Genomic DNA, 21659 nt, shown 5'->3' with positions numbered 1-21659 from the left:
ATCTTGCATGAATGAAATGCAGTGACTCGGAACTGGATGTCAGGAATAAGTTTAGGGGTGGAAAGACTCGGTTTTGTGTCATCTGCATAGATGGGATATCTGAAGCCAAAGGAGCTAATGAGATCGCCAAGTGAGAATGTATTCCGAGTCAAAAAGGAGGGGTTCCTATCGGTGTTGAGCGCTAATTGTATTTATTGACCTATTGACTAAAGACATATCGCCAGCAATAAAGCAGCGAAAGAGACTGTTTACTGCAGCGTTATTTTTAATGTGACATATGCAAACAAGTAGTAAATGCCAAATAATGGATTCACCTGCAAGTCACTAAACTCCGATACCTGGTGATGTGGGTCACTTAACCACATCACTGATTGCCGCAGGAAGTGATTTATTGAGTGAGGCACTGGAATAGTGTATGTCTGTCAAACTGGCACCAAGTCAATTCTCTCTCTTTACTCTAATTCTATCAACAGTGAATGCAATAGTTTATCAAGGCCATGTTTGTTTATTGGCGATTGTGAAGATATATAGGTTACCGTTACTCCCTCTATATGCACTAGACCTTTTAAATCTTCAGTGGGTTAATTTACTACCCTAGAGACAGCACGTCAAAGATCAGCCACACTTCCAAAACTGAAGCTATCCATCCCAAAAATGTGGCCCATATTTTCAAACAAATGGGTACCATTTTATTACTGGACTAAATGATTGCTGATGCTGGAGATTAGAGATCGGCCTGTATGTTTGAGGTGGAGATCAATTAATGCAAATTTGTTTTCCTATGATAGGAGGCAACACATAGAGGGTTACATTAAACCCGTTAGGGGTGACATTAAAATATTGTCACATTTAAGGGTGTTATGACAAAGAATCAGAAATGCTAAGCAGACAGACAGGCAGTGAGAAACATGGGCAACAAGCTAAAAGACAGTGTACACATAATCAGATTATGCTTCTGTCCCCTGCAGCCCTGTTATACTAAATAATGTGAACGGGAGGGGGGGGGGCAGAGGCAGGCTTGGAACATCCTGTATACTCCTACCTCTCCCTCTCCCCCCCTTTCTACCCTTCCCGAGAATTCTCCCTATTAAGCAAAAGCACAGACAGGGACCTGTTGTATCCAGAAGAAGGGAGAGCAGGATAGAAACTCTACAAGGACAAAATGCGGTGGATACTTTCATCACTATCAAGGCAGGTGAAGAAACATCCCGGAGTAAGTCCTGCTTTTTGTTTTTGTCTTCCACTAAACCTTCTACCCCTACAGAAAAACACATTACAACTTGTGACATTGCACATTGGCACCATGTATTAGAATAAAGTAGGGGCACTTTGGGAGTTGTGTTACTGTCTAATCATCCCTAGTGATGTCTGTAAAAGTAAGGGTGTAAGAATAATGAAACTCCTGCAAGGTGTCAGTGATGGAAAAAACTTAAGACATGGAGGGTTTTAAATGGAAATTGTATGCATTGTCTACTTTTCTCAACTATACATTCTTGTTTCTTACATATATTTGAATCGTTTTAAACTATCTGATCTCCAGGGCATGAAGGTGGCAGCCAAAGTTCAATATTTAGGAGACATCATGTATGGAGCCAAATAATGTATTTGTGAGGGAAGCTACCTATGAGTGAGTGATATGTGTTGCAGGGCAGAGTTGGTATTATGATGCATGGGCACCCATATATTACATAGTAATTAATTACATTGAGAAGTGAGTGCCCTTGGAAGTACGTAGCTTCCTATTGTATTTACTGTACATAGAACACTGTTGCTTTCTAGCGTACCACCCTTTCATATTTCCCTCTTTCTATCTAACTTTATTTTCTTTCTTTCATGCACAGGACCCCCCTATGATAATGAACATATTGCATAATAAAGCAATCCATTAGTACTATCTTGCACTAAACATTGCTGTACATCTCCTAATCATCTTCTATGTAAAAGGGAACAAGCGACATCATTTGAAATCCTAGAATAATTACAGTTGCTAACCCCACAGATACTGTAATTCATTACCCTCTCAGTCCTTCAAAAGTACAGGTCTCCTGGCTATTACACCATTTCAAAGTCTAGAGGACCCGACACAAATTTGAAGCAAATGTGTGCTATGTGAAGGAGCTTTACAGGATCAGGGTGCATATAAGTTTTCAGTATTGTGGAATAGTTTCAGTATTGTAGAACAGAGTACTATGCCAAATTTGGGGTTGGAGGCATTATATAATGCACATTGAATATAAAATGCTACTTTAATTAACTTCTCTCTTTAATATTTATTTTACAATGTTGCTAAGTTTCTCCCTCACTCCTTGCATCACTTTCTCTATTAGTTGTTTATTCTATTCTCTTATCTGTCACGGTCTCCTCCTAAATCTGAAGAGACATGTAACCGCTCCTCAGCTCTTACGTGACCTTACTACGTTAAGTTGTTTCTGCAGGCCCTCCGCTGGATATGTTTGCTCCCCAATGAAGTTAAAAACAAATGTTGATCTTTGTGGGTTTTCTTGCTTGGGAAAGCTAGCTTAACACCATGGGGTCAAAGGTCTGTAATTTGGAGGCTATCCAGGGGAAGAGAACACTTCCCAGGCCCTCTGCCTCCTCTTGATACATCTCTCTGCAGCTCTGTGGAAGCATTTTTCCCACTGAAGCCATTTGAGTTTCTAAGAACAATTATTACGCAAAGTTCTGTAATTCTTCACATATCCTCTTAGGTAGCCCCTGCTAAATTCTTAGCATCTCTATGCTCCTTTGTTTAGCAAATCCAGTCAATGAGACATCAAATACTACTGTATGTGATACATGTTAGTGATGGCCTTTGCTCAGGGGAAAAGTCAATCATATTTAGAATTAGACAGTTCAATCTTACCTCTGTTCCCTATAGCTGCCCAGCCCAGGAGTTGAAAGACAATGTAACCCTACCTCCATGCCCTAAACCGATCCACCTTGGTATTCCTGTGCCCATTCTCTTAGCCGCACATCCATACAGTAAAAGTGCCAGGTTCTGTGTAACTGTTCGACCTCTTGGGATGTCAAATACTAGAGATCACAGGCTTTGTTTTTCTGCACTTATGCTCTGAACCACTTTTGTGACCATTTAAATGCTGTGTCCTTGAGATGTCACACTGTATATTTCTGCCACCATCTCCTGAGCAATCTAGTCTTAGACATGGCAGACTCTGTATTCCAGTACAAAGAAGAAGAAGCAGGCACACGGTCTTACTCAAAAGGAGGTTTAATATGCCATAATGTCCTGTATTCCTTCACTTTTACCTTAGCTAATGTGATATCTGCTCATTTCACCCTAGCCATCAAAGCTACATTTCCCTGAGCTCACACAAATTGATATGCAGCCCTGGAGGCATGTTGTTTTTTGGCCCATATGTACTAAGCAGTGCTTACATAAGATACCTTCCAGCGCAGGGAGACATCATATAGCCCATATGCCTCTTCCCTATGCTGTGAATTATCCAGCCCTAGAGCTGCTGGTTAGAGATGTGCAAACTTTTCAACTAACTTTGAGAATATGGCCACTTTTCACGAACTTTAACACTTTAAAGTTTGTGAGGTTTGCAAAAAAAATTAAATAAATTTATTTATAAAAATGTTTTACCAGGAAGTAATACATTGAGAGTTACCTCTCGTTTTCAAGTATGTCCTGGGCACAGAGTTATAGCAATACATGGTTACAGTAAAAGAATAGAGGTTATACAGTAAATTCAGACATATCATGAGCAGAGAGAGTTGGAAAATTGGGTACAGGGGATAAAGGGCTGGTGAGTTTCAGATTGAAATAGAAAAGCTTTAACATTACCAAACATCAGCGAATGGCAGCAAACGGCTCACACCCTTCAGCTGCGCCAAAGGCTGTCCACCTTTGGGGCGACGCAGATGTACACTGAAGGGGTTCAGATTGAATGCGCTGCGAATACAAAGATCTTTGTCCTCTTGGCTCATTAACATTTCAGTGGGTGGGGTTGATGTTCCACAAAGTACAAGCACATGTTAACCATTAGCATGATGCTCCTGTGCCGAGGGGAGCAGCTCCTGGGGGGGCCCCATCAGGTGTCCGCCTTTGGGGCAATGCAGATGTACACTGAAGGGGTTCAGATTAAATCACATTTTGAAGTTCGCTAGCAGAAAAGTACACTGAAATATGGTTTTGCTGGAGTGGGGAGGGGAGAGAGAAAAAGAGAAAGTCTTATTTTATCAGAGTCCCTCCCCAAACACTCCTTTATACGATACGTGGAGAGAGAAATATCTCTAACGAAATTTCGCTTTGAGTTTGACCACATTTTTATGGGTAAAGGGAATGAACCAATATTTTTTTAATGTTTTGAAATTTCTAGCGAACTTTGGAAATGTTGCACATCTCTAGTGCTGATCTTGTATTCCTGGTCTTTTTGTGCACTAGTGCCGTCATTATCCATGACTTCTATTCTCTTAGTATTAGCTATAAAACTCTATACAGTGGCTGCCACGTTGTCTATTTTTGATACTTTCCCTTTAGCTGTCCAACCTGAGTACACCACCTTATTACCTCAAATATCCTACCCTAGAGGTGCCATTTTGTAATCACTTGCTGTCCTGAGTCATCAGTTCCTAGAGGTGCTAAGTTCTGTATCATTCTGCCAGTTCCTTAGTATACATAAAACACACAGGTGAATCTGTGTTCTCTTAAAGCGGCAATTTAAGCACACTTTTTTTCCCATTTTTGTTTCTTTTTTTTTTTTTACATTGGATGGAAGCAGAGGGTCTCTAGAGCTGAGCCCCGGTAATTTCAGCTACTGAAACCCCCTGCTTCCCAAGATACTTACCATCCTAGGGGGTGCCAGTAGCCACTCTGGCTTGCTAGCTGGGTCCATGCAATGACGGCGTTCAAAGTTCCCGCATCCCTCAGGCCAATAGGAATCCATTACGTTATCAAGGGCAGCTTTCTATTGGACCACGTGAAGTGGGAGCTTTAAACTGTGCCAAGATACCGGCATCCCCTTTGGAGTTAAGTATCTCGGGAAGCAGGGGGTCCCCAGAGCTGAAGTTAATAGGATGCAGCTCCGAAGACCCCCTGCTCCAAACTTATGTAATAAAAATAAAAGGCCTCTTGGATTGCTGCTTTAACAGTTTATCCTTAAAGATGACTTACTTTGCAACTCTATACCTATCCCTGAGTTGCCCAACCCCTACCTATTTGTTGTTATTATTTTCAGGGCGCTTATGTGTTTGGGGAGGGGGTTTGCTCAGTGCAATTGGACCATTATAAATGAGGCAATCAGTGGCCGTGCACAGAGTCTGTCAGGGGACTCTAGCTTACTTAAGGTCAAGTGCTTGTGTACAATATCCGATTGAGGGCAAAGCTCTCTCTCTCCCTTGGGATAAACCAAGGCAAAGCAGTCCTAGTGACAGGAACAAAAGCCATTATTCTGAGAGATGGAGAAACAAAACTCAAATTAGCGGGCTGAGGAGGCAGAAGCTTGACCCCTTCAGTGCTGGTAAGACTTGTGATGCCTCTAAACTCTTGCAGTACTGATGGAGATTAAAGAGAAAGGATACTAGTAAATAGATTAGTACAGGTAGTGTGCCTGATTTCCTATTAAACTTGATAAACAGGGGGGCAAAGCTCTCGGTAACGGATTTTCGCAATGTTTAATCTATAGCAGAAATGGATTGCACCTTTTAAAATTGAAAAAAGGGGAGTGTAGGTTTTAGTAATTAAATACCTTCCAAAGCTTCATGGTTTGACTAAGTGTATGTATGCATGTGTGTGTATATATAATATATATATAATATATATATATATATATATATATATATATATATACACACTGTATATTTATATGTGTATATGTATATATGTATACACAAACACACACACACACGCTACTGTGTGTGAGTGTAAACATACACACATTTGTAAGTGCCTTTTTCTTATAGCAAAATACATTTGAAACTAAAGAATTATAGAAAATGTTATACTGGAAACACATACATTAAATATATTCTTTTTATTTGTAATTTACCTTCATTTTACACATGTGTAAGGTACCTTACTGAACATTGAGACTTGCCAACTTGCACTGTTTTCATTCCACCTGACAGAAAATGCAAGGTAAAGGTGAAAAGTTATTTATTTGATATCTTAACTACCTCATGAAACGATTGATTGCCCAGAGAGATTTTCGGGTCCCTCTGAAGGTGAAGGGATTAACTTTTTTACCAGTGTTCCCCAATTTCAGTCATTGAAAACAACCAACAAGCCAGATTTTCAGGGCAAAACATATCTCAGAAAGTTGTCCTAGTTATAAATAGAGCTAGTTTAATTGGTTCATTTACTGTTAGAGAAATCTCTAATACCTGACCTTTTGGACTAAACTTGGGGACCTGTATTATACACCACATTTCTATTTTAATTACTATGTGGTCTTCAAATCAGTAGATTCAGCTTTGTATTACTTCCATATAGCTACAGTCAGAAACCCCTGGCTAATAACAAGTAGAACAAACTGGTTTGCATATTATGTGATGCTGACATCACCGGTAGATATTTGATATTTTTTTACCTTTTTTTCCCCGCAACACTATGTTGATTAATTGTTGATGATTTAATGGAACGCAGAAAAGAAAAATATGGGGAAGAAATCAAAATCAGAATGTAATAAAAAAGGGATCCAATATATGGAGTGAACATTTCAATAATATGCAGAAGAGCGGAGATGTTGCTGGCATTGATCATAGCTTCTCCTTGCTCCCTCAGTTGTCTAATGTATATGTATATGTATGTATATCTTTATTTATATAGCACCCACAGTGTACTCAGCGCTTTACAAGAGAGACAATACAGCACAAGAAATTATAATATAATAAGTGCCGCCAACAAAATCAGACCATAGGAAAGGAAATCTCTGCCCTGGAGAGCTTACAATCTAAGCAGTATGTTGGCAGACTTGTAGAGACAGCAGGTGGCAGACTTGTAGAGACAGCAGGTATTCTGTATCTGTATCTGTATGCTCCTCCTACCAATTAGATTGTAAGCTCTTCAGAGCGGGGACTCCTTTTCCAAAATGCTATTTTTATGTCTGAAGCGCTTATTCCCATGATCTGTTATTTGTATTATTTGGTATTTATATGATGGTCACGTGTATTACTACTGTGACGCGCTATGTACACTAATGGTGCTATATTAATAAAGACATACATAAATGCTGTAGATGGCAGTGCTTGGCCACAATGGTTGGTAGGAGCGACTGTGGGTGTGGGACAGTACCCATGAGTCTGAGCAATTGAAATGCTTCATTTAAGAGGTGAGTTTGAAGGTTTCATTTAAAGGTGGGGGAGAGAGTGCTTGGCGTATACTGAGTGTGAGGGAGTTCAACAGGTAAGGGGCACTGTGGGAAAAACGTTAAAAAATTGAGAGATTAGAGGTGAAAGGGGAGGAAAGGAGACAGTTATGGGTAGAGCACAGGAGACTAGCAAGGACACAATAAGAGATCAAAGCTGATATGTAGGGAGGAGCAGATGAGTAGGGAGGAGTAGATGAGAAGAAGAGGAGAACTTTGAAGATGACCTGAAACTTAATGGGAAGCCAGGAGAGGGATTTAAGGAGGAGATGAGCAGAGACTGTTTTTGGAGAAATTGAAATTATTCTAGAAGATATTTTTTGATAGATTGGAAAGGAGAAAGTTGTGAGGCAGGGAGGCCTGTTAGCATTATGTTACAATAATCCAGATGGGAGAGGATAAGGGCATGTATTAGAGTGATAGAGGTAAGGACAGGTCTTGGTTATGTTACAGAAGAAGAAATTACAGTACATATTTTAGCCACGTCGTGAATGTAGAAGGAAACGGAGGAGTCAAATGTCACTCCTAGGCAACATGCTTTGGCAACATGATAGATGCTAGTACCGATGGAGAAAGGGGACTTCAGTTTTAGACATATTAAGTTTAATGTAAGTTTAATGTAGTGGAGCGCCATCCGCGAGGATATAGCCACAAGACAATCCAAGTATTGGCAATGGATTCCAGGTGTGAGGTTAGGGGTGGATATATATATCTGCATCTCATCTGCATAGAGATGATACCTAAGGCCGAAAGAGTTGATGAGGTCACCAAGTGTTAGTGTGTAAAGCAAGAAAAGGAGAGGTCCCAGAACAGAGCCCTGAGGTACACCAACACACAGATCAACAGCAGGCAAAGAAATGTTAGCAACAAAGACCAAAAAAAGGGCTGATTGGATTAATGTAATGAGAACCAGGATAGAGCTTTGTTACGGATGCCAAGAGAGTTTACAATATGAAGAGACTAATAGACAGTATCGAAGGCAGTAGAGAGATCGAGTAGGATTGAGTGAGCTGTACGAAACCCAGATTGCAAAGAGTCCAGGAGGCCATGGGAATTAATAAAGTCGATCATACGGGGAGCACATAAGATGTTTTAGCAGTTTGGAAGCAGGAGGGATAATGCACTGATAACACTAGTCCCTCCTCTCCTCTGCTAATCACTAGTTCCCTGTATAAGAGGAACAAGACAGTATTCACCAGTACGCTGAGATTAAGAAGCTGGCTAGAGCGAGAAGAAGCAGCTACAGCTGCAACATCCCTTCTGCTTGTGAAACATATACAGTATGTGGGCAATTTGTGGCCCTTTTGAGAAGGAGAAAGATGAAGGGAGAGAGAGGTAGACACTATTGTTAGTTAGAGTCCCAAGCAATTGTTTTTTTTTTTTAATCCATCTGCGAAAATTCGCGTTTGTGCATAAATGCAATATTTGCGGCAAATTCGAATGTTGGCGAATAACGCACCCACCTCTTTCAGAGAACCAATAAAACAACGGGAAGCGGGGGAGGTGGGGGAGACTTTGCCCGTGCAAACTGTTGTTAAACACATAATGATGTGACACAAAGGGGAGCGAGTAACCAGTGGAAATCAATTCCTTCCCATGTCTCAACTAATCATATTTACAAACCAACTTTAAAAATTATTTAACAATTCTTATACTGTAGGTGTGAAACATTGATAAAACAGGCACCATTCACCCAGATTAAACATGTCACTACCATTAGTACACTTTGGTCCTAGAAGGGGCTGCCCCTGTAACTTATATTTCAGAATTGCTACACATTTTCTGTTACAGAGAATGCAGTTTCATTTCTTCTTTGGTCTGCTGTATCTCTTTGCTAATAACCTGCTCTCAACTGATGGTAGGCAGCAGGCTAATAAGAAGGCTAATAAGAAAGAGATCAGTCTATAAGACTTCATCCAGAATTCCTACTATAGTAACAAGTTCATCTGGGTAGACCTTTGTAAATTGCATATTCTGTACTGCAAAAGCTATCATCAGATAAGGCCCCATTGGACTCTAAAGGAGGAGGGAATTTGTTAAATAGTAAATACAGCAGTGCATCACTGTAGCACAGTTCTGGAGGATTAATGTGATGTAACATTTGTTACATGTCACTGGTTACTTTCAAGTGGATGGAATCTGTCTTGGTAAGGCATCAAATTCATGAAAGAGAGACACTGCTATTCATTTAAAAGGGTCCCACTCCCCCACTACTTCCTACATGTATCCTTTCCCCCCCTAAAGCATCGATACCAAAGTCTCTCTGGGTTTACATTAAAAAGAGATGCATACAGACTACGTGTAAAGACAGCAACTCCTATGGAGCATTTTGTTATAAAGTCAACCTGAAGAAACATTTACAAACGATCCGTGGAGATCTCAAAATGCCTAGTTGGTTTCGTGCTGATACCGCGCACTTTATCACAGGTTTAAATAGCTCCCGATATAGAACTACAACTTCCTTATTGGCTAAAAGAAAGCTTCCTGTCATTGCCATTTTTCCTCTAACCTGGAATGAACAATGTTTGGGGCAGAAGTAGGGGGTCACTCTCCATTAAACCACCATTAAAGGGTATTTTCCATTAAACCACCCATGAAAATGTAGAGGCCATTCATCAGAGACTCCTGGGGCAGTATAGGTATAAATAAAAAACATGATATGTATATACCTTTTGAGTGCCGGAGGGGCAGCGGCAAGAGCCTCCTCCCCCCCTCCCCTATGATCACATGATCACATGATCACTCCGTCGCTGATGATGAAACATAAGAGGAAGGGTCCTCTTCCATTCCACTTCTCGATAGATCGCGTTTTACGCTCCACAGGTGCACAAGAAGCTCAGCTAGAGATGTGGAAATACCCTGCTTGACATTGAAAGTGTCTTTGCAAATCCTTTAAAGCCCAGTAGAGTGCAGATTTATATGTTTACTGTCATTTTACTACTTTTCCCTAGGCCATAAATCCTAATATTTGCTGTTTGTGATATTATTATTCTTTTTTTTTACACGTCTAATCTTAGCATAAGGCATGGACAAGTAATAATCCAACTCCTGGGTTATTTTGTTTTGTCATAGTAATTAGAGATTTTGAAAAAACACTTCAAGGCTTTATAGATAAGATCCACTTAGATAAAGAGTCAACCAACCACCACAGTAGAGGACATCCTTATATATACTTATATTAATACCTTTTCAAGATTATTATTCATAGTTGGAACATCACGGCGATGAGTAATACAATTACTGTGGGTCACACAGTGGGAAGAAAATTAATATTAGTCTTCCCACTGAGTAGCTGAAATTCATGAAGGTTATATGCACGAGTTACTGTTGCCAGGGAATAAGTTCATCAGATTTCCATATTTTCTGCCTTCATCAGAGATGCACATCCACCTGATGCAACAAAAACTCCTGTCACAATCAGTGTGGAGAGTTTGCTGTTTGAAACTATTCCTTTTTTTTTTTTTTTTCAAACGTTTTTATTAGGCATTGTTAAGTTCATATACATTACATTACTTTTCTGGCCTAATATTGTATCGTTTTCCTTGTTTTAAAGGTTGTAGGGGGGGGGGGTGCCCTAAGGACCACATCATGGTCCACGAGGTATAAAGGAAGAAGAAAGAGGGAAAGAGACAAGGGGAAGGAGGGGGGGGGGCAGTGAGGGGGTTTTTATTAAGGAGGGGGGGAGAGGGGGGTTTGCCCCTATTCTTAAATGGACAAGAAGCAAAACATCACACTGTGAGGGTTCATTTGCATGTCATTACCCAGAATCCCCAGCTGCAGTGGATGCACTGTATGCCAAGAGATAATGGGGAAAGGCAGGTTTGTACTGACAAGTGGTGTTTTTATTTGCTGAACACCCTGTCGCTAGTATTTTTGCTCTAGTATATGTGTCAGATTGAGTAAATATTGGATACATTTGGCTTTCTTTTGTGTGGGTGCCGGCAACTCAAGGTACATGACTTCCATCACCTCTATATATAAAAATTATGAAATTATTAGGAATAGGGCTGGAATAATAACCGTGGATAAATGCATTTCTTTTTTTAACACCTAAATTGGTAATTGTATTTTACATATACAGTAGATTCATTTTCCTTTGCTTAATAATAATAATAGCATGTTCTTGTATAGCGCTGCTAGTCTTACGTAGCGCTTTACAGAGACATTTTGCAGACACAGTCCCTGTCCCGTGGAGCTTACAATCTATGTTTTTGGTGCCTGAGGCACAGGGCGATAAAGTGACTCGTCCAAGGTCACAAGGAACCGACACCGGGAATTGAACCAGGTTCCCCTGCTTCAAAATCAGTGCCAGTCAGTGTCGTTACTCACTGAGCCGCTCCTTCTCCCTTTGCTTAGGGTTTCCCTACAAAAAACACCACTACAAAGCATACAAAAAAACAAAAATGCCAAAAGTCCAATCAAGCAATGAGATGGGGGAAGATTTGCAAACACGTGAATACACATATCTGGCATACTGTGTGAGAGCATAGTCCCAAAAGTGTGAGCTGTTCACAAAAGTATGTTTCCGTTTCTAAACCCTCGCTCCACTTGACACATTAAATGCCAGTTTTGGAGCAGTGTTCCAGTTCACGGTTCTTAACACAGTCTCCTACTCACATGAATACGTTGTTCTGAAAATTGAAAATGATTTTTACATAGACCATTAGACTTGAAAGAAATGAGCAGAATGATTCCATAATAAAATACCTATGAATAATGAGCTTGGAATCTTTTTGTACTGAAAGCCGCAGCAGACATGTTCTCTGGGTTTTATTGACTTTGAGGTTCATGCAAGTATTGTGCAGTTCCAGTGTTCAGTAGAACTGCAACAATTCATCACTTCATTTGCTTGCAATTTCAATTCTAAGTAGTAGTCCCCATATGGCTATAAATAAGCTGATAGTATATCTGTTACAGAACTGATGCCAGTTGTAAGCAATGCATACAGGCCCCTCTAGCAGTGAAGGGGTTCATATGACATTGTGACCTGTATATATTAAACAGCGCTATTGCATAAGCCACCTTCCAGCAAGTCATGTTAAATGTGGGTTTTTACAGCCTGATCAAGTGAATGGGCTGTGTCTTCCAGCATGAAAAGTAGATTAAGGAGTAACAGCGGTTACAAATTAGGACAATATGTTGTCTAAATTTAACATAGGATGAACTTGATGGATCAACCTCATCTACTCTGTGTAGCGCTGTTTCTCCCACCCTATGGGAGATGTGACGGCTACCACACCACGTTGAGAGTGTCCCCCAACGTGCTGAGGTGCCCTGGGGACCTACCCAACCTGGTGTCCACAGTAGCCAATCCACCCGGAAGTGTATCACAGCGCTGCCCACAATAAGTGTTATAGTTGGTGCACTTGTAGATGGTGGGATACCTGCCAGTGCTCCAACACCCGGTACCACCAGCTGATGATAGAACCATCTGATCCCACGCTGTCAGCGATGCGTCCGCCTCCATGTGGGGTGGTATCCAGCTGGAGGATCCCACCTTAATAGAGTCTATATGTAATGGTGGTCTGGTCCCAGACCACAGGCTGCAACTGCTGTGCAACGTCCTGCTGTGTCCCTGGCACTAAGGATGCTAATTGGGCAGGGTCCCTATCTAAGGGGCCTGTCCCTGTAGCAGCCACAATCTTACAGGGGAGTCGGGGCCAAGTGCAGGGCAACAGACACCCTGCACACTCACCCTCCTGTGTCCCAGCTCCGACTGAAGTGCTAGGTCTGAGCGCGCTAAATGTATCCACTGCAGTGCAGGAGATCCTCGCAGTCCTATTGGCTGTTATGCTGCATGTGACTGCAGCTCCAGTGGCTACTGGGGCTTGTAGTTCCCCATGCGAAGCCTATCTGTAATGGCCACCGCTCGCACTTGCTACTGCGCATGTGCGAGGTGTACTAAGATGGCCGGCGGATCTGGGAGTGCTCTGCACATGTGCAATACATCCCTGCGCATGCGCACACCTATTCAAGACGGCGGCGCCCTTGGCGGAGCTTTGGCGATCGGATCGCCAGCCCGCCTGCTGCTGTGCACCCTGCACCTCCCTGGCACTCACCAAATGCACCCGCTTCGCCACATCTGGAGGTAAGGGGGAGCCAAGAATATGGCCTATTCACTTATATGTGTGGTAAGCTATCTTCCAGCACCAAAGGTATCTAATGGAGTATCATCTCTTTTGGAGGGAAATATTAAGAGCCATATTTATTAATACAACTGATAAAGTGCTCGCTGCAACCTAAAGTAATTTAAGTTTGCTAAGGGTGAAGGAGTTAAAAAAAATAACTTTTAATACATATACTTAAAATAGTGGTGGAAGGCAAATACAACAGGAAAAATGATTATTTATTTACTAAGCAAAATTCTGCCAAACTGTAAGACATCTTTTGACACTGGAAAATACCTTATAGTCATTAAAGTCAATAGGCTGTACAGTGTCTTCCAGAACCAGAAGGTATCTTAGGACAGAAGACTGCTTAGTAAATATGGACCTTAATACATTTTGTTGGTACACGGTACCCTATACAACGAGGCTGATTCCCTATGTACTCCAAACCTCCCACAGCAACTTATTCTTAGAGAATAACAAATAATTACAAACTGAAAAAAATAATAATAATAAACTTAAGAAGTCTAAGATAATATTGTATTGTTTTGCCCACCCATGCTGCCTCTGCAGTAACTCACATTGATAACAAGCAGGTTAGCTCTTTCCCACACAACTGTTTTTGCAAGGCTTTAAATGTCAGATGTTATCATTGTTTCAATATCTTAATATTGTTTGGCTCCCTATTCCCCAAGTAGAGTGTGTTTAAGCCAGTTAAAGTGTGCAGCTATTATAAGTATTGTAGGATATGAAAGCAGAAATCCTCTGAAAACAAAAAATGAAGACATAACATTAACTGTTAGAGAGGGTAATTATATATTGGCTTAAGCCACCAATTTATTTATTTATTTATAAAATATTTTACCAGGAAGTAATACATTGAGAGTTACCTCTCGTTTTCAAGTATGTCCTGGGCACAGAATAAAACAAATAATACATGGTTACAAGTACAGTTACATAAATGAACAGGGTATACATTATATACAAGACATTGCATGCACAGTTAAAGAAAATATATATTATAGGCGAATGAAACAGTTACAGACCAGATTAAAATGTGAGACAGCCTTGGATTTGAAAGAACTTAAACTGATGGTGGATGTGAGAGTCTCCGGTAGGTTGTTCCAGTTTTGTGGTGCACGGTAAGAGAAGGAGGAACGGCCGGATACTTTGTGGAGAATTGGGACCGTGAACAGTCTTTTGGAGTCTGATCTCAGGTGATAAGTGCTGCATGTGGTAGAGGTGAGGAGCTTGTTCAGATAGATGGGTAGCTTGCCCATAAAGAATGTAAAGGCAAGACAGGAAAGGTGAACTTTGCGCCTAGACTCTAGTGATGACCAATCTAGTTCTTTGAGCATTTCGCAGTGATGTGTGTTATAGTTGCATTGGAGAACAAAACGACAGATTGAATTGTAGAGGGTGTCAAGTTTGCTAAGGTGGGTTTGAGGTGCTGTGCCATATTCTATGTCTCCATAGTCAATAATTGGCATTAGCATCTGCTGTGCGATACACTTTCTGACCAGGAGACTTAGGGAGGATTTGTTCCTGTAAAGTACCCCTAGTTTGGCATAGGTCTTGGTTGTCAGGGTATCAATGTGCATTCCGAATGTTAAGTGTCAAACCATAAACCAGGTATTTAAAACTAGTGACAGGGGTTAGGGTGGTGTTAGCGTTGGTTCTATTCAGGAGCTCAGTCGCTGGAAGCTTTAAAAATTTAGTCTTGGTCCCAAATACCATTGTTACAGTCTTGTCAGTGTTTAAAAACAGTTTGTTTTGGGAAATCCCGTTTTTGAGTCTCAAAAAGTCAGACTGAAGTATGTGTTGAAGGTCAGAGAGGCTATGGCTGTGTGCATATAGGATTGTGTCATCTGCATACATGTGTATTGAGGCTTCCTTACAAGCTGTGGGAAGATCATTAATGAACACTGAGAAGAGTAGGGGCCCCAGAACAGAGCCTTGCGGGACACCACAGGTGATATCCAGGGGGTTGGAGTTAAAACCTGAAATGGACACATGTTGGGATCTTCCTGATAGGTAGGACTGAAACCAGTTTAAAGCATGCTTCCCTATTCCAGAGCTCTGGAGTTTGTTAAGCAGGATAGCATGATCAACTGTGTCAAAATCCTTTGCAAAATCTAGGAATATTGCACCAGTGAGTTGTCCCCGTTCCATTCCACACTGGATTTCATTGCAAACTTTTAGCAGGGTAGTTACTGTGGAGTGTTTGGGACGAAAGCCAGATTGGAATTGGCTAGGGAAATTTGTCTTGGTATAGTAATCGCTTAATTGGGAGTGGACACATTTTTCCATGACTTTGGATAGAATTGGGAGAAGTGAGATTGGTCTGTAGTTTGAGACAGTGTTTTTGCCCCCACTTTATTACACTGTGATCGGAGGAAAATCAATTCAAGTCAATGGGGGTTTTCAGTCAATCACAGCTTCAGACAATATAGAATTGCCCTCTTAGTTTAAATTGTGCAGATTGTTAATTTTTTTTAAATGTAGTTTTTGCTGAGTTTTCACCGGTTTAATGTTTCAATAGCATCAGCTGTTACCATGGCAACCTCTGTTGTTTTCATATTTATGAATGGCAGCAGCCATTTTAACTACCCGGGAAAGAAAATTGTCAGCGAATAATATCTCTAGAATGAAACTACTGTACACAATTTAAGTACAGTATCACATTGCCAAATACCGCAGCCAAGGGACTTCTCAGTGGTAAAAAGAAAGGGAACATTTTGTTTATAGTAAACTAAAGTAATTACCCGGCCTTGCCTGGGGGAGGGGTGGGTGTCCTAAGTAGGGAGGGTTCAAGTATTTTTTTTCCCTATTTATAACAATAGTTTAGATAAAACATGCGGAGCTTCTAATTGTCTGCACCCAGCTTTTGGCCTCCCTCACCCCCACCCACCCTATAACAACCACCCTCTCCTTCCTCGCTGTCCTGGGACGCCTGTCTCCTATCCGCCATCCACAATTTCTTTCAGCAAGTCAGCCACTGGGTGTTGTACCTAGTAGGCTATATATCTGGCACGTGATATCATACTGGTGACATCATACTGAGTTGCAGACATCTTGCACAGCTGAGCCTTTGTAAGAAACATACGTAAGCCCTATATATACAGTATACTGTATATATGCAAAGCTATGGGCCAAACATACCAAAACCCCACCTGCATTCTTCCTTTTGACCCTATTAGATAGCATGCCAAGTTTGGTGGCTCTAGAATTAAGCGTGTGGATTTGTATAGCCGGACAAACAAACAAACAAACTTTCTGCATTATAGTGTAAATATAGGGGGTTGCTGCTTTAATGGTCAAGGTGAATAGGTCCAGAAGCAGTAATGTATCTTAAACTTGCTGCGTGCTGACCAATGCTCCCAGATACAGCTTTTTCATTCATGAAATAAGAGTATATATTAGACATTCTCTATTTGATATAAAGATGTCAATATACACAGTAGAATACTAAGGTTACAGACGCGGCCTGGGCTTGAGAGGCAACAGTCTAATTGTTACCATGACTTTTCCTCCAGAGAGAATGACATTCCAAGCTAGTGACCTTCAGCCACCAGACCTCACTTCCTCTCTCAATTACTGTATGTTGTCCCTTTTCTTTACTCCCTGCAGCTGGTGCCACTGATCGGTTTCACCTGCCTGGGAATAACCAACGCCACTATATACCTGGTGAGGCTCACTCTTTTCAATCCGGATGTAAGGTAAGGAAGGCACTTGCATGTATGTACAGTAACTTGAGAAAAGGTAGTCACCAATCTGCAGAGGTGAAGGGATGCAGTGCATTACCCTCCTCATCCAGCAGTAATGAGGTTAACTTGCTACCTAATGCTTGTGGTGAACATACTGTATGTGTGACCTGTAGACACATGGGTGGCAGTATATGCATTGAGGTACTTTTTTTGGTATGGAGGAACGGAGCAAAATGTGACTTTCTAGTACTTCTTTTGATTTTGTGGGGAGGTAAAGTATCTGTATTCAATGCATATGGATTTTAGATGGTTTGCAGCACAGCTACGGTGCCTCCATCTAATTTTTATATCAGTAGGCACAGCCTTCTTTGCAGTGTTGGTGTGGAATACTCATTGTCACTGTCTGTGCTTTTTGTCTATATGAAGTCATAATATGATTGCAAGTGGAATCCTTCTATTTGTTTTTTTTTTTTTTTTTTCAGTTGGGTAAAGAAGAAGGAGCCAGAACCATGGTACAAATGAGGTCCCGACTCCAGACCTCTAGAGGAGAGGTGAAGACCAATAGATGTTTTGATAATGGAATCCGGTACAAGCAGTGACTTACAATCTCAATTCTGTGAGCTTTCTAGTTCTAGATGATTCAGCATATCAGTGCAGGGATACAGTCTGCCACTTCTAGATCTGAGGAGCTCAAGGGCTACCACAGAGATGTGTCACTTGTCGCCTGTAGTGCAGGCTGACTCAGGTAAGGGCACAATTATAGAGAACTGGCCCTTTGCAGGGATTTTTCTTTGTCTGGAAATAAGAGGAGGCTCAAAGATGTGGGATCTCTAAAGCCAGATAGGTGTAAAGAAACGTGTGCTGTGTTGTATTTGTCAGGATAGGTGTGGGGATACAGTGCTGTTGCCATACATTTAACCACATAGCTCGGAGTACAGGACACTGTTATAGCGCATTGTTGGGGTCCATAATCTGTTAATATGTATAATGGGCACATTTTGGGGGGAGGATTTGGATCCGCAGCAGATTGGCAAATTCCTTTGGTCAACGGATTTCAACGGATCAATCTGAAAAAGGGCTAATCGTGTTTTGCAGATTTTCTGTTATCATTACCAATACACCTTGCGGATTCCGCAATCCATGGACAGATTTTGAAGAATCTGCCAACGAGTTTCTGAATCCGTGGATTGGATTCTACAAATCTGTCAACAGACTGTATCCAATGGTGGTATTTTATAAATCCGCGCGGATTAAAACCATCCAAATCCGTTTGCGGATTTTACACCGCAAGACCAATTTTGGAGAGAAAATCTGGGGAACGGATTTGAGCGGATTCGCCCATCTCCAGTTGGTAACCTTGGAGACAAATTCAGGGACACAGAGTCAGTTACCTCTATTGCTAATAACAAACAAACAATTATAAACCCTTTAAAAAGCGCTAATCTACACAATGTGAATAAAAAGTGATTACAAATTAAGGTGAATAGCCCTAAAGTGATCAAAAAATGAAAAAGCAGCCTATGGAACAAAAAATCAACAGGCTATTCCAAACCTGTATGAGCCAAAAAAAAAAACATACAAATAAATTGTCCCAGGCGCTGTGAATAAAGTCCAATGAACCCCAATACCGTGAGCCAATTGGGCAGTCTTTGGTAAGGCTTCCTATGCCAGATAGATGATCCTGATAGTTTGGTCGACAGGCAGGGATGTTGTCTGATCTGATGTTATGATGTTTCTGTAATCATAGAGAAAAAAGACAGCAGGGCACGCACATGGCGTGGTATGGCTTTTCTCAATCACCCCCCTGCCTAGAACCCTGAAATCCTACTTACAGGATGAGGGCTCTCGAGTACAGTTGAGAGAATCTGTGCCTCACGTCTCCATCCCTCACAGCGTCTCACGGATCCACGTGGTCTGGTCTGCAGGGATCCCCTTACTCGGCGTTGATGGTACCAGGAATGGGGTACTCCAGCACTCCCACAGATGATAGCATGCGGGGGGAGGGGGGGTTGGAGACGGGGAAAGATTGTGGAAATAGACTAGTGTGATAACGTACAGGGTATTTATTAACACACACAAACACGATAAAATCACACTTACAATATAAAAGATTGATGAGCTCCGCTCAAAATGCCGTCCGCAGCCTGTGTAGATCCCAATGTTACTCAGGGAACGGTCGCCACGCGCTGTACTCGATTCCGGATCTCGAGTGACGTCAGCAGTGGGGCGGACCGGGACTCTCCTCACACTAGGAACTACAGGTGCCCGGGCAGCTCAATTCACTAGGCTCCTCCTCCCTACGCGTTTCGTGACGTGTTGTCACTTCCTCAGGAAGTGACAACACGTCACGAAACGCGTAGGGAGGAGGAGCCTAGTGAATTGAGCTGCCCGGGCACCTGTAGTTCCTAGTGTGAGGAGAGTCCCGGTCCGCCCCACTGCTGACGTCACTCGAGATCCGGAATCGAGTACAGCGCGTGGCGACCGTTCCCTGAGTAACATTGGAATCTACACAGGCTGCGGACGGCATTTTGAGCGGAGCTCATCAATCTTTTATATTGTAAGTGTGATTTTATCGTGTTTGTGTGTGTTAATAAATACCCTGTACGTTATCACACTAGTCTATTTCCACAATCTTTCCCCGTCTCCAACCCCCCCTCCCCCCGCATGCTATCATCTGTGGGAGTGTTGGAGTACCCCATTCCTGGTACCATCAACGCCGAGTAAGGGGATCCCTGCAGACCAGACCACGTGGATCCGTGAGACGCTGTGAGGGATGGAGACGTGAGGCACAGATTCTCTCAACTGTACTCGAGAGCCCTCATCCTGTAAGTAGGATTTCAGGGTTCTAGGCAGGGGGGTGATTGAGAAAAGCCATACCACGCCATGTGCGTGCCCTGCTGTCTTTTTTCTCTATGATTACAGAAACATCATAACATCAGATCAGACAACATCCCTGCCTGTCCACCAAACTATCAGGATCATCTATCTGGCATAGGAAGCCTTACCAAAGACTGCCCAATTGGCTCACGGTATTGGGGTTCATTGGACTTTATTCACAGCGCCTGGGACAATTTATTTGTATGGTTTTTTTTTTTACCTCTATTGCTAAATTGCATGTATGCATGAGGGGCAGGGGAACAGAATTTGCCAGCTGTAAGGTTAGATGGCACAGCGCTACGGAGCATGCTGACTCTAAGCAAATAACCTAAAATATATAACAATTGTAGCTGGATTATTTTGTGTATAGTAAATGTATCTTTTAATTCCTTTCAGGTACTGAAAACACCTCCAATCTGTGGATTCTGTGGGGCCGTCCTGTCACTACAAATGGCCCATATCATTTCCATTTGATCTGTCACTTGCCAGTCACCGGCATATTACATATCCGCCTCTCGCTGTTATTCTGATTGTCAGTCTCTTGATATAAAGAATAAATGTTCTGTGAAAGTACCTCCTTTGTTTTTTATTTCATTTGAATTTTCAACGCCCCTCGCTTGACGACACACGACTCTCTGCTCTTAGAGGTGAAGGGGTTAAAATACAAAGGTAGTAAAGAAGCAGGCGCACGGTTTTAATCAGCAACAAAGATTTCATGTGCCATGAAAACCGACGTTTTGGCAGTACAATACGGTGAGGGCTACCTTAAGAAAGGCAGTATTGTACTGCCGAAACATCGATTTTCATGGCACATGAAATCTTTGTTGCTGATTAAGACCGTGAGCCTGCTTCTTTACTACCTACTGGACTACTTTGGGATGTCAGGAGCTCCCTGGAACCAGTGCACCGGCAGCTAAGTACACCCCATTTACCAGTGTGACAGAGTGTGTGCACTACCTTCTATCTATGTTAAAAAACAAAGGGCCTTTGATAAATTTCCAGCTTTTCCATCCTTACATCCATGAAACCTCACCATAGGCCACTACTTTGACGTTCAATCAAGCACCACTTAAAATCATGCTCTAGCAGTTTGCTTACTATATTCATGGTTAACGAAGAAGCTGGTCTCTACTTTCATACCATGTTGCTTACGACTCTCAAGGCTCCTGCGACCTACAAAACATTGACGTTCACTGCCAAGCCCTCTGTTAGCCATGTCTGTGACTTCATTCTGCTTAGTGCAGGGTATGTTTGTGTTTTGTCTGTGTCATTGGACATTGGTTCTCAAACCTCTCTTCTGGGCCGTTGCCAGGCCAGCGTTCTGAGGCAACGACCCAACATTCTAATCTGATTGAGGAGAGGTTTGAGTACCACTCGTTTATGTAATGGTACACAGGAACAAGATATTTATGTTAATGCACCTTTCCTCGTTTAAATAAATAAAAAGACAGAAGGGACCTATGGCCCCTGCAGTCTGTGCTTCTGACTGCAATATGGCACAATGACACAAAGGCAGAGGAGACCGATGTCCCATCTAGTCTGTATTCCCAGTGGTAAATGACATAGTGACAGAAAGCGAGCAAGTGTGTCCCCCTAACAGGAGCAACAATAATGACATACAGGCAAAAGAGACCCACAGA

General features: G+C 41.9%; 1 protein-coding gene across 2 annotated transcripts; it reads left to right on the top strand.

Moving 5' to 3' along the window:
• Positions 1 to 1078: 1078 nt before the first annotated feature.
• Positions 1079 to 20583, top strand: COXFA4L2 (cytochrome c oxidase hypoxia associated subunit FA4L2). 2 transcript variants are annotated; one of them, XR_012800283.1, is made up of 4 exons: positions 1079 to 1213; positions 17066 to 17122; positions 17625 to 17728; positions 20416 to 20583. XR_012800283.1 is itself a non-coding variant. In XM_075593408.1 (4 exons), the coding sequence occupies exons 1-4, from the start codon at positions 1163 to 1165 to the stop codon at positions 20491 to 20493; spliced, it is 255 nt and encodes an 84-aa protein (XP_075449523.1). In that variant the 5' UTR covers positions 1079 to 1162; the 3' UTR covers positions 20494 to 20583. The 2 variants fall into 2 exon arrangements, 1 of the variants encoding a protein (XP_075449523.1); XM_075593408.1 differs by having other exon boundaries at positions 17625 to 17693.
• The last annotated feature ends 1076 nt before the right edge of the window (positions 20584 to 21659 follow it).

The sequence above is a fragment of the Ascaphus truei genome, chromosome 3 (genome assembly GCF_040206685.1).
Source record: "Ascaphus truei isolate aAscTru1 chromosome 3, aAscTru1.hap1, whole genome shotgun sequence".
Taxonomy (NCBI): Eukaryota; Metazoa; Chordata; class Amphibia; order Anura; family Ascaphidae; genus Ascaphus; species Ascaphus truei.
Note: the sequence above shows the minus strand (reverse complement) of the source record. Positions and strands in the feature narration are given on the sequence as shown.